The sequence below is a fragment of the Manacus candei genome, unplaced genomic scaffold (assembly GCF_025592945.1).
Source record: "Manacus candei isolate 608988 ecotype Guabito, Panama unplaced genomic scaffold, ASM2559294v1 h1tg000007l, whole genome shotgun sequence".
NCBI lineage: Eukaryota > Metazoa > Chordata > Aves > Passeriformes > Pipridae > Manacus > Manacus candei.
Window position 1 is genome coordinate 5,264,214 of NW_026138055.1, and position 14,355 is coordinate 5,278,568.

At 37.1% G+C, this 14,355-nt stretch overlaps 1 protein-coding gene across 6 annotated transcripts in view; it reads left to right on the forward strand.

Annotated features, from left to right (window-relative positions):
• SUPT3H (SPT3 homolog, SAGA and STAGA complex component) overlaps positions 1-14,355 on the forward strand; it is a 276,110-nt gene that overhangs the window by 193,262 nt on the left and 68,493 nt on the right. For all 6 annotated transcript variants that reach the window (XM_051811711.1, XM_051811710.1, XM_051811715.1 and 3 more), the window contains exon 7: positions 12,286-12,361. In XM_051811711.1, the coding sequence (XP_051667671.1) occupies positions 12,286-12,361 (76 nt within the window). The remainder of the gene's footprint in view (positions 1-12,285; positions 12,362-14,355) is intronic.

Here is a 14,355-nt window from a genome sequence, read left to right on the forward strand (position 1 = left end):
ACTGGAACAAAAAAAAGAGCATTCTTTCTATATGTTATTTGTTTTCCCCTTTTGGAAGTGAATAAATATTTTGCATGTCGGATTGAATTGTGCTGGCTCCTTTGGAAGGGATTCTTTTCACTGTAAGCAATTTTAAGAATGTGCACAGGAAATAGTGTCCTGTTAAATTTATTTCTATAACAGACTGGATGAATGTTTTGTTCAAAAGCCATTATTAATGCAGTGTAAAAATTTGTGTGTCGAGCAGTGCAAATTAGGAAGAGTGAAAGTAAAATTCCCCAAACTGTCCCCTTTTGTTGATGTCTTACAGTCTCAATACTCTTTATATCCCTTTTAATTGCTGATTTGAAATAAACAGTAGCTTCTCTCTTATGATGGGCCTCTGAGGAGCTGTGCTGATTTAGCAAAACTGAAAATCCCAGCAGCTAGTTTAATAGTTCATAATTAAATTTACAAATCAGTTTACATTGGAATGAATTATTTTTGAGAGATTTTAAATCTACATATTTCTACAATGTACAGTTACGTTGAAGTCTGGTGTTGTTGCTGTGAATTGAAAAATGTTTCAAGATATTTTCTAATTATGTGTATCTCTCCAAATGAGGTAAAATTAGGCAAAGCTTTTTCTTAAATCATAGAATAATAGATAGAATAAATAAATAGAATAATAGAATAAATTGTAGAATCATAAATTAATGGTTTTAGATACTTTTAGGAAATCAGAATATCATACCTGAAATTTCCTAATAATTTCTAATTCTGATACTCTGGTAAATGTGATTTTTTGGGTATGTGCAGCTAATACGAATTTAGATTTACAAAAAGGAATATCTCTGTATTTAGATAGCACATAAAAATCCTTACTTTTGGACCTAAAATTAGCATCCAGTATCCAGCTCAATTTATTAATTAATGCTACATTATTGAGTATAATTGAGAATTTCAGAGGTCTTTGGCATACAGCATTCAAGTACTTTCTGAGAGATATAAAAGTCTACCTTCACTGAATCAAGTCTTGTTGCAAACTAATGGATTTTGAAAATAATTTTGCATGTATATCAAACAGAAGAATAGGTTTGTAGGATTTGGTTGAGACAGTGCTAACATTGCTTCATTATATCAGTACTTGTAAGATTCAGATCTCAAGGGTTGTTTCTTTGGAAAGCTGCATATATTCATTATCAGTTTAAACCCTCAGGATAAGGACTGCCTTTGTCTTTGAAAAATAAGTAAAGATTTCTCAGTGGAAGATGAAGACTCTTTACCACTTAACAAGTGAAGAGAGTTCATAACAAAAGCTGTAGAAAGCTGAAATTTCAGCTGAAAGTATTACTTTCATGATCTTATACTAAAAAACTTTAAAATATTTCACAAAAATGTTACTTCTAATGTGTTGTTTTAAATTCTATATTACTTAAGCAAATATTTAAATATTATATTAGTTTTTCTGCATACTTTACATGAATATAATTCTACCTTTCTGCCAAGTACGTCAAAACCCAAATTCACTTTCATTTGCCAGGATAAATGTTTATTTTGTTTTCCCACATAATGTGCTCTTTAAAGTGTCACCAGGATACCAAATCTGATGGCTTTTTAATAGAGACATGGAGGGGTTTTTTTGCTTTCTTTAGGAAACAGGATAAACTATCAGTAAAGTTTATGGTAATGAAGCCATGTACAGTAGATGCTCTTTGCTCTCCTTCCCCTCAGCATTTAAAAAAAAAAAAAAAGAAATCCTCATCAAAACTATTGTCATGGTACCTCATTTTTTTATGAATGCATGAAGGGTCTGTAGTGGGAAGGGGTGTTGGGGGAGGAGAGCAGGACACACAGGACAATTGCTTCTGTTAAAGGTAACCTGTGATGGCTCAAGGAGGCTCCCCAAAACAGCTTTGTCATTTGTTTTGCTGTGAAATGGGTGAGATTATAAGGGATCCAAGATTATTTAAGAGATAATTCATTGGAAGGTCGCAATGAACCAACTGGGGTTTTACTACAACAGAACATCAGCGTGTGCTTGTGGAGTTTTCCATAAGCCAGTGAGTTTCACTTTGAGCCTTGAAAGTCTCGAAGAATTCCTCTGATCTTAACCAAAATAACAAAATCTGAGTTCACAAATTAAAATTTTGAATTTTCTGCTTTTAAGTGATAGATCAGTAACATATCATCTAAAAGTTTTAGTGATACTTCTGACACAAAATGAAATGCAATCGCTGCGAAAGTTTTATGCATTTCAAAAATATATTTTTTCAGTTTTCCCTTTATTTTTTCAAGAGAAGGGAATGGGGATGTTTAATAACAGAACTCCTGTAGTGGCTTTGGATGGTGAGGATTGTTTTGAATTAATGACAGCATATGTTTCTTAGGTTTTATGTAAACACTTAATAATTTTGTGGTATATTTATCAATGGGCATGGTGTAAGGGAGTAACTAAATAGATTGTTCCAAATTAGTCAATTAGCTGATGGTTTAAATTAGCTTAATTCCAAACCCCAGAATCTTCATATTTTCCTTTTCCTCTCTAGCATTAAAAAGAGAAAAGAGAAAGTGGGGGCGGGGGGGGTGGGGGTGGGAAAGAAGCATTTGTCAATTAAACAAACTGCCTTTGGGAAAATGGTCTTTTTATGGTTCTATTTCTCATGTATATACTGGAGATAATGCTCACAAGGCTACTATGAAGACAAATTTGCTTGTATTTAAAGAAATTAAGAAACAATAATGAATAACAGCATAGAAATGTTTGCATAGTTAAATAAATAACAATATTAAACATGATCATTAACTTTTGACAAAGGCAATATTCACACTAGGCCAAGTTCTGTTCTCAGTGTCATGAATGGAGTCCCAATTAAAATCGAAAATAGCATAATGCCTTTGTTCAAAGCCTTTCAATTCAGACAGAGATTTTTAGGGTCTCCTTTCCATACTCTTCATACCTGGCACAGTGAGAGGTTAAGGAAGTCTGGACTGTTCAAAAGGCAGCCAATTTCAGCTTGGGGAGTTGAGAAACATCTCTCCTATCAATTGCTTTGAGAAATCACAGAATCTCAGAATAGTTTGAGTTGGAAGGGACCTTAAAGATCTTTGAGTTCCACCCCCCCCTGCGATGGGTAGGGACACCTTCCGCTTGCTCTCAGCCCAGTCCAACCTGACCTTGAACACTTTCAGGGATAAGACATCCACAGCTTCTCTGGACAACCTGTTCCAGTGCCTCATCACCTGCACAGTAAAGAATTTATTCCTAATATCCCATATAACCCTACCCCCTTTTAGTTTAGAGCCATTCCTCCCTTGTCCTGTTACTCCCGGCCCTTGTCCAAAGTCTCTCTCCAGTTCTCTTGGAGCCCCTTTAGAAATGGAAGGGGCTCTAAGGTATCCTTGGAGCCTTCTCTTCTACAGGCTGAACACCCCCAGCTCTCCCAGTCTGTCTCCAGAGCAGAGATGCTCCAGCCATCTCTGAGCATCTTCATGGCCTCCTCTGGAACTGCTCCAACAGGTCCACATCCTTCTTATATTGGGAACATGCAGATTATATGCAATTCATAGGGGTCACTGTTTTTCTAAGGGAAGCATTGCCTCTAACTCAGTGTATGACTCACTTATTCCCTGAATTTCATGATGTGATTTTTATCTGGAGTTCCATGTCTCGCAATTATCAAATTAGAAAGGCTTTTCCAAAAGACTAAAACTCTAACCACAGAATTAGATTCAGTGGTGTAAATACCACAAGTAGAGAAATGTCTATATGCTTCTGGGGTTAAGGAAGCAATACATTTTTGAATACCACTCTCTATTGTTCTCTGGTTACAGTGGACTCCTAACAGACAAAGTAAATTCATCTAACTGTGCATTCTCAAGTCACATGCCAAGACAGAACATCTACGTACACTTAATAACATGTATTTTTATTTTAACTAATTATTTTTAATGTTTTAATTTAAGACATTCATGAATACACTTACACAAATTCATCATAAAAGTTGACAGATTTGGATTTGTCGTGGAAAATACCTGAGCTAAAATGTTCTACTCATTTTTTTAGTAAATAAGTTATGTGAATTAATGAATGAGTGGCCTTTCTTTTAAAAAACAGATTAGTGTCTTGTGCTGGGTCCATCCCATAGAGCATCCGTGTCCCATTTTGAGAGCCCATTTTTCTGCTTTCCTTTGACAAGAGAATGATAACCATTTATTCTAGATGTAACCTAAAGTTAGGAGTGTTCATAGGGTGCAATCCTACAGCTATTATGTTAATGGAAGCTCTGCTGGGGAGATTATAAAGCCAGTTTCATCTATAATTCATAAGACCAAATTCAGATTTATGAACTGGATTGATCTAAATGCACGCTAAATTACTTGTACATAAAGCAAAAATTTTGTGCCTTGAATTTTTTGTTTGTGCATGTATGTTCTACCATTATTTTGAAAGTTGTTTTTTAAAAAGAAATGAAATCAAGAAACAGCATAACTGAAAAAAACCCCCACATTTTTAATTATAAACTCTTTCCATTCTGCTCTGATTAAAATAACATAAAAAGCATCACTTGTCAAGGATGCCTGCATGGATATGCCTGTAGGATTGTATTGCTTGTGAACCTCCTGCACAGAATGGTAATTCCTTCTGAAGGATGGTGATATCCCAAAGAATGGCAGATACTGTGAGTATTGGCTGTTCTACTGGGAATGAATATGAGTCAAGTCTGTTTTATTAAGGGGAAGGGAAAAACCAGAATTATAATGATTAAAAATAAGAAACAGGATTCAAATTAATATATATTGTTCATATGGTCTGAAACTTACTCAGGTTTCTGTCAGTCAAAGTTTTCTTTAGTCTTGTTTTGATCATCCTTTTATAGTGAAGCTTCGGGAGGGCATTTCAGTGTCAGTCAGCAGACCTGCTCCACAGAGTTGTACTGTGAGACAGTTATTGCTCACTAGTGTGTACCGTGGGTTCACTTTCCTTTCTTTCCTTTTCAACAAAAAGTGTGAAAGAACAATTCTTTTGAGGACTTCCTCCTCCTTCATTTCTCGTTTAACAGTAGCCAAACTCTCAAATGTCATTTTACATTGATGATGGCTATTAACGGGGCAGAGTTTTGCCATGCAATTTTTTTCTGACTTAGGTTTATTCTCTTGCTTGCATTTCTCAGTTAAAGCCAGTGAATGAGAGGCTGGTCTCCAGCTGTTCCCAAACTTACCTGCAGCTCAGTTTAACAAACTTTACTGGATGTATTTCTTAAAAAGTCGTGGCTATAAAGTGAGTAATTCTGGACATATTGTAGGTGGGTGAATAGATAGAATATGTCTGGGCATTGAGTTTCACTGAAGCTGGTTATGTCTAGGATTGATTGCCTGGTTAACTTTGAGTGGAAATAACCCCCTTCACCTCATGCCATTCCATTTGGATCAGTAGGAGCAGGACTGGATCCTCCAACCCTGTTCCACACCCAGGATGGTGAGGAAGCTTTGAAGCAAAAGCTGCTTCATGAATTTCTGGACATGAGTCCAAACAGCATGTCAGCTAAAACAAATATTTAAAAAATAGAGTACAATGGCTGGTTTTGACTGCCACTAAGACAAAAAAAGTAAAATTAAAATGGGTCTGCTTTGCTCTCTGTATCTCCAGACGTTGCAGTGATGAGTGTTTTGATGACTGAAGGGTTTACTGGTGAGATGCTAAAGCTGTTTATATAAACCTCATTTATGAATGGATACAGAGTCAGGATAAATTTTCAGAGGAATGTTATCCAGAAGATATAAAGGTATCCTAATATTAACGTGGTATGTCAAGTTTTTGATGTACAGCCAGATGGAAACCACAGTAAAGTGCTACAATGTCCTCAACCAGAAAAGTGAGGGAAGTCAGTAGTCTTGGTTTATTAATATATCAATATATCTCCCATAACTTTTTTTATTTAGTAGCATAGTTTATTCAAAATTATTTTATGTTTTTTGGAAAGCACTGGTAGAAGATAGCCGTAAATTTAACACATAGTTTTGCAGAATTCGCTATGATACTTATTATAGAAGAAAAAAATATTTTCCTGTAGAAATCAAAGATATTCCATGAAATGGAAATGTTTCGTTTCCAGGTTCCAGCTCCACATTTCAGACTAGCAGTAATAAATTTGGACAAGGAATTTGGCTATGATATGGAACTGTTTCAAATGAATACAGTATGTGTAGATTTTGCATATGTTTAAGGGCAAAGTATTACAGGGGCAACAAGTCCCTATCAGGAGGTCAGTTTTATTTATTCCTTAAGCAATGAGATCATGACTGCTGGGAATTAATCCATTCATTTTGTTATTGTCTGTGCAATTTCATTTGCTTTCTTTCTTCATAATTCCCTTGAAATTTTTGCATAATCTTAAATAGTCTTGCCAGCTCCCTCCCCCCCCCCCCCTTTATCTGCACATACTTTGTTAGATTACACGTTTCATAGTTTGAGGGAGATGAATGGAGTTAACACACAGCCGGGTACAAAGCCGCCTTTGTTTGGACTTGAATTGCTTTGAGCTCAGAGCAGGAACCAAATTTACTGAGTCATCCTTTAGTCTGGGCTTTTGCTTGGCCCTGAAATGGAAGTTGCCCTCTTGGTGATGTTGTTCTTCACTCCTCACTCAATAGAGGAGGATTCATCCTGCTTTTCTGAGGATGTCTGTGCCCTGGATTTGCAGACCTAAACTGGTGTCCCCAGGGCTCCACTGGTGATATCCACAGTTGGTGAACTTCAGATAAATTCACAGGTGTCATTCATCTGACATTTTAAACAGTGACTTTAGGATGAAGCTGCTCACTGAAAGTGTGTAATACCTTTTTTACTATAAAGCGACTTTGGATGACTAATTAGGATACTGTAGATATCTTCAGTTCTTCAAGTGAATCCCATCTTTTGTCCCTGGACAGAGAATCACCAATTTTCTATAATAAAGAATTATAATTATATTTTAAAATTATATTTTAACTAATATTTAATATTTGTAATCATACACAGGGTTTTTTCCTTGTCACTTACAGTTGTATATCCTTAAAATCTCTGTAACAATTAGGATTTTTAAGGTTCTTAAGGTCTTAAACTCTGTTTATTGCAGGGAATCAGGTTAAAAATACTGTAGAGAAAAAACCAAAACTGTTTTTACTGTGAACGTACATTAAAATTGAGATCACCTTGGTCTGCCAGAAAAAGACCTCATCTTTTCTTCTAATATTGGGCACTTTGCACTAAACACATGAGCACTCAAAACCAGTATTATGTCAAAAGCCTCAAGTTTGCTATGTGGACTTGTTCAGCTTAATGGTTGCTACAGAATGTATGGTATGTTCTATAAGGAGTAGGTAAAAAAATTCCCTGTATGTGTGTACTTTATAGCCAAATCAGGTATTACATTACAAAAGCTATTGACCTTTCCCCAAGTGGCATTTTTATTTTCTGTATAAAACTCTGAGTAAGCTAGAACTTTGAAGCTTAAACTCCTTTTTTTCCTTTGCTTACTAATTCAAGTGATTCTCAGAAGAGTAAATACATTTTTCCTTTATGTAACAAAAGTCTTCAGATAGTGATAATCTCAGATAATGTCAAGATACAGAAGACTAAAAGTGTATTTTCAGCATATTTTGTAAACACTTCAATACTGAGCTACCTTTTACTTTATTTCTCAGATTATTTTTTTTAATCTAGGTAATTTTTCACAGAAAAACTGAATGGTTTGGTTTGGAAGGAACCTTAAAAGACCATTTCTTTCCAAGCCCCTGCCATGGGCAGGGACACCTTCCAGTAGACCAGGTTGCTCCAAGTCCCATCCAACCTGGCCTTGAACACTTCCAGGGATGGGACATCCACAGCTTCTCTCTGGACAACTTGTGCCAGGGCCTCACCACCCTCACAGGAAAGAAATTCTTCCTCATATCCCATCTAACCCTACCCTCTGTCAGTTTGAAGCCATTCCTGCTTGTCCTGTGACTCCAGGCCCTTGTCTCAAGTCCCTCTCCAGCTTTCTTGGAGCCCCTTTAGGCACTGAAAGGGGCTCTAAGGTCTCCCTGGATGTTCTCCAGGTGAACACCCCCAGCTCTCCCAGCCTGTCTCCAGAGCAAAGGGGCTCCAGCCCTTGGAGCATCTCTGTGGCCCTACAACCACCCTGCTGGTTTTGTCCTCCAACCCCAGAGCTCTCAGGTACAGCACACAGTGCCCTGTTATTCTCTAGTGTAAATAAAAAATAAATTATTTAACATACTATTTTGGTAATATCAGCCATTGCAGGGCAGCTTTGCTCTTCCCTGGTGTAGCCACCTGGCTCCTTGGAAGCTGTGATAGGCACACAGTGAGTGGTCTTGAGCAAAGGGAATCAGGAAATCACGCCACAAGATGAATATGTGAGTGGTTTGGGAAGCCAGAGCCTTCATCCTTAACATTGTTGCCAAGCACAGGGGTGTCCAGCCATGCCTCCAATGTTTCTCAGATGTTCCAGCTTAGCAGCTCCTCGGCACATTTCCTCCAAACACGGACTAGTTGGTAAGCAAGTTAATGTTTGGCCTCTTGCCTTCCCCCCACACAAAGAGCTTTGTATGTCAAGTGTGAAAGCTTTAAAATGGAATAAAAAATAAGGTTATTTTTCATCCTGGATGGGAGGCGACAACATGCAACTCTTTACCTTTTCTTTCCTTTCCCTTTTTAGTTTTTTTTCATACTGAAAGAAAGATATAATGCAACACATTTTTGGAAGACTAAGCAGACGTTTACTGTGCCAGGTCCTATCTACTGCATCCTTCAGCATGTTCCAAGGAAAGCAGGCAAAGTATTTTAACTCTGCTATACACCACATAAGTCAGCTTCTTAACTGCTTAGGGTGACTGGTACTACTAGAGAGGGAGTAAAAACTATCTGTTTTTAATTCTTTTGATAAACCAGCTGAGCAGTGTCGTTGCTGTAACTTACTGTGTCTGCTTTCCAGCTGAGATTGCTTCAAGGTGGTGTATCATCAGGAGTTTCACTGTTTCTTCATGTAGGAAAGATTCCCAGCAAACTGGCTTTTATACTGATGAAAGAGGACTTCAGTCCTGTTGGAGTGACTTGCTACTCTTTCCAGCAACAGAATTTGGAAAATTTCACTTGCATAAAATTGAAGTTGTTTCTCAGTTAGAACATCCTGTATCATTTCTTGTTTTCAAGAAAAAATAGTTGAAAAAAAAACCCCAAAGACTGTGAAAAAAAGAATGAGTGAGTATTCTTTAGGCTTAAAAGAAAGCATTACTCACAGATAAAGTTATTTTAACTTGTAATGAGAAATTTAGACTTTATTGGAAAAATCCCTCAGCAGCACATCTCTTTTAATAAAACTTTTGAGTTTTTTCACTTATAAAGAAACTTGTAATACTTTTAATGAAACTTGTAGTCTTTGACAGTATGGATTTTCAGAACTTTGTAGTCTATCTGCTGAGAGTAGCCATTGCTAAATCATTTAATTTAAACATAACTGCTCTTGGGATGAATCTGGTTTTGCAGTTCCCATATTACCTTATGGATTGTCAGTAAAAGTTAAAGTATCCTTGTCAAATTTCTACATGCCTTTTTTCTTTGTCATGTCATTTTGTTTTTCCATGCCTTCCTTGTTTTTGCAAGGGGTTTTAAATCCCTGGGACTGCTGATTGTGAAGGCTTGACATACAGGTGGCAACAGAAAAAAAAGGGATATCCCAGTACTGATACTGGGGCCCATAGTGTTCAATATCTTCATCAACAGTGTGGACCAAAATGTGGCCAAAAAGGCAGAATACACATTCTGTAGATCTGTTGATGGTTCTAAATTAAGAGCAGCTGGCACACTGCTTGATGGAGCTTCAGGCCACACAGGTCCTGAAAACTCTGAGTTGAACCAACAGAACCTCACTGAGTTTCTGCATCTGGGACAGGGTAACCCTGTGCATCAGTACATGATGGATGCCATAAAATCTCTGTCCTTGGTGATGTTCGAGACTTTGCTAGAGAAAGCCATAGCTGAATTCCAGTGGTTTGGGCAAAAGTCCTCGTTTAAGCTGGGAGGTTGGACTAGGGACTTCTAGAGGGAGGATTGCCATGGAGAAGCTCAGTCTGTTTAATGAGCCACCTCAGGTTAAATTATTTCCTTATTATCTGGTAGTACCCAAGTAGTAATTTCTGACTGCCAGAGAGACAAATTATTACAGAATTTAAACCACATTGCATAAAAAATTAGCTTTTTTAATTATTTGAAGATGTAATCTCTTACTATGTGAAAAACTAAAACCCCAAAATAGATGCTTTTCTAAAGCATACAGTAAAATTACACAAGGAATCTAAGACTGCCGTTTCTAGGATGAATTTTGTGAGAAGTGTCCTGTGCTATGCAGAAGTTCAGATTAGATGATTTTGGTGATGCCTTCTATTTTCAGAAGTTTGGCTGAATCAATTTGAAGGCAAAATTGAGCTCTGTAATGGGTTGAAGTTTTGCAGCATGCATTGTGAAAATTATTTTTAAAGGATACAAACTCAGTCTAGACTTCCTTAATGTCTTGATGGAATGGATTAACTGAAAATTTTTAGTAACCTGAAATGGCAGCTCCAGAAAATGTAGTCAAAGATACCAGAAGTGTGCATAGAACTGGAAAATGCCTATCTATCCTGGTGACTAAAAGTCCAAATACAGTGGAAATGATTGACTGGATAGAGAAAAGAAGAAAAGAAGGACTATCCAGGTGTGTTCCTGGTCAGTTTGTAGTTTAGTTTACAGCTAAATTGAATATGTTGACTGTCAACCTGACCTCGTAAGTGATGGATTGGACTGTCATAGAAGAGTGACCTAAAAGGCAGAAAACAGAGGAGGAAACTGTGTATTCGAAGTACTAATTTTATTTTCTTTTTGAGAATTGCTTAGGCTAAATGCAGCTTATATAGATAACATATGTCTCAAATCGATTTACCAGTATCCCTTTGGTTTTCCATTAAATCAGATTAAAGAACTCTGCAATTTCCATTTCATCGAATGTGAAAGTGCACAGGGAGTCAGAGCAGAATTTCTGTTGCGTGTGCATGTGGATCTTCCCTATTGTTTTTTGTCCTTGGTGTGGACACACGTGTGCTTTACCTACTTTATGGATGGTTTCTTGAGCTGTACAAGTACAGTGTTGGTGCCATCAGCCACTCCTGATCCCACTTTGTATCCACAGTGACTGTTGTTACCAGGTGTGATGATTTAGTCACCGAGTTATAGTTTCAAAGACAGTTACATTCATTTCCTTGTTGTTTAAGACAATCTACTTGATTGAGAGATTGAAGTAAGTTGTCTGCTTCTGACAAGGATAATCATTCCTTTTAATCTGACTACTGCTTCCTGCCTCTCATTACGGGAAGGATTTAATCTCTTGTGGAGACAAAATGCTTACCTTGTGAAAATCACCCCCTGCTCTGTTGAAGTAAACAGAACTCAAGCACGTGTTCAAACCTGACCACAAACTTCAGTGCTGCTTCAACCATGATTCAATTATGGCATCATATATATGTGGAGGGGAGGGGGTGTGTAATGTTTATGGTTTCATACCTTGTTTCTTTTGAGATACACTCTTTTGGTTGTCATTGGACCCCATGTGAAATACATTCTTAAATGCAACAGTGAACATTTTAAGGTGTTTTTCTTGAACAAGCTCTAATTCAGTCTAATTTCCTTCCTTTTTCTGAGGTGTTCAGAAGTATAAAAACTCAAGCATTCATTAACAGTCAAAAACATAGAAACAGATACATTTACCACTTATTTGTTACTGTGTATTGAGGGTGGGAAGGGGCATTTTAATGCTCTTCTCCATCTGGCACATCTTCAGTGTGATGGAATTTATTCATTTCACAATTTAAATGCACATGGGTTCAGTTCTGCAGAGTGCAGAACGTGTTGGCCTTGATCCAGGAGAGCGTTGTATTTGTCTGGTCACCTGTAAGCACGTGGGCAGAGGGCTCATGTGCTGCAGTTTAAACGTGCCCCTCAGTCAGGGCAGGCTGCTCAGCACCTCTCCCGCCTCAGCCCTCATCCCTGAGGGTGAGCTGTGTGCAGGCAGGTTTGTAAAATAGGAATTGACACCCTCCTGTGGGAAATTTAACTCACAAGACTAATAACCCATCTGTGGTTTATATTTCTTCATCTTGACTTGTTCAATGCATGTTTAATTTGGGAGGGTTGCTTCAAGGTTGTGGCGAGGGTGCTTTGGCGCTATAATTTCTGTTGTGGAATGCAGTTCTTGTTGGAATAAGGTACATCATGTACTTTTACTCTTTTGTCAGAGAGCAGAAAGACAAACACGAGCCATGGACTCAGTCCAGTATGCAGAATTCTGTGAAAGTCGGCAATTGAGTTTTTGTAAGTATTATAATGGCTGCACTGTATGGAGATGTTTGATTATTATTTCATGTAATAGAGAGCACACCAGAACCTCGTGTTTTTTGAAAGCACTTTTGTTTCATCCTCAATAATAAAACTTTAAATTCTTTCTCTGCATAACTCCTGGGAACAGTTAATTTAGCAGTTTCGGGCTGTATCGGGCAGAGTATTTTATTTGAATATCTACCAAGCTTTCCATGTACTGGGATACTGTGCTGGTGAGGACCACAGAACTGGTAAGGAGTTAATGGATTAAAACCACCACTTGCCTCAAGTTGCCATGGTGGTGTCAAAGTTGGCATATTAGGAAGTTTCATGGTTGCAGGTTTTTCGGAATGCATCTAAAATTAGAGAAGAGCAGCAAGTTCTGCTTTTATTTCCCGATCCGCAGAGACACAAAGAACTTACTAAAGAGACTCTTCTATTTTAAGCTGTAAGCTCCTGCTGTGGAATTTGTTCAACATTAGCCAAGTTCATCAGTATACGCCATTCCAACACTAATAACATGATGACAGAATTAGGGCTTTTCTAGCACTGAAAACCAACTTACTAGAAGTACTTGTGGGCCATGACTATAATGAGCTGTAAATTAATGGGCTTGATCATGTAGCAAAACATCATTACAGAAGCGGTTAAGTGATGACTAAGGTTTTAGGTCAAATGTCAGAGAAATGGAGGCGAAGGAGCCAGTAAAAATCATGACAAAACAGCACATGATCCTACAACACAGACTTGAACACAATGGTGTCTTTAAAGGAGAGACCTTATCTTGTTCTTCCTTTTAAATTCAAAGAAAGAGTGACTCATTTATGGCCAAAAAATGACACATTTGAGATACTGTTCTGCATCAGCAAATGTCAGCAAACGTAGGAAAACATGTTTTGCAAGCATTTCTTTTCTTAATTCAATATGTTTTTTATGTTTAGTTATAATTTGGCATCACACATCTGTGAGCCATTAGATAAATGATACGTCAGATTAGGGCGACTTGAGGAAATGAGAGGTTTGTGATAAAGTAATTTTGAAAACCCAAAAATTGCCATCTGGACACAGAACAAATAGAAATCTTAAATTTGAGAAATAAAATTGAATGTTGCTGACCAGGGGATTGTGATCTATAAAAATATCTCAGTGCTATTTTCAAAATGTTTTTAAATGACCATATCTATAAAGTTCTTTTTCACTGACATTTAATGTCATTAAAGAATATGAAAATTACAGTGGTTAGAAGATAGTAGCAAGAGAAACTCAGGCACAAATTCAATTGCATAACATGAGCTCAATTACAACATAATAAGTGCCATGCAGAACATTTGTTCAAAACTAACATAAAAGCTATTTTTTAACTACTTTTCTTATATTTTAGTAAAAATTGAATGTATTACTATGTTTAAAGAAGAAAACCCTTTTTACTGTAGTATAAACCCATAAAAACTGTGTCATAAGAGAATAAACCTGGAAGGGACTTCAAGAAAGCTGTTCTAAAAATATATATTAATAAACACAGCTCCAGATATTTCTGTGCACTTTTAAAGACAGGCAAAAGAAAATGTCCATCAAAGGATCAAGTACTACAGATCTACAAATTTTAATTGTAGGGAACATTTTGTGGTTCTTCTGTCACCTTCACACTTCTCATATTTCTTTCTTTTTATTTTTTTTCCTTTCCTTAACGACCCCATGTAGCCTTCTCATTCCCTCCTAAATAAAAATAACCATTTATTTACACCTGTTTTCTGTTTAACACCTGACATGGGTAGCTTTTTAGTCCTAGTTGAAAGCAGGTTGAAAGAGCTGTTTCAGATGGTTCTTCACCTTGTAATCACTTCATTTTGGTTGTCCTGTCTCACAAACAGCCCTCACTAAGACCTCTGTCTTAACAGCTCTTTCTGTCCCCACATTTTTGTGATCATCTTGTCCACCACTGACCTAAGTAAGATCATCCTTTTTTTTCCTCCTTTTACTCTCTAAGC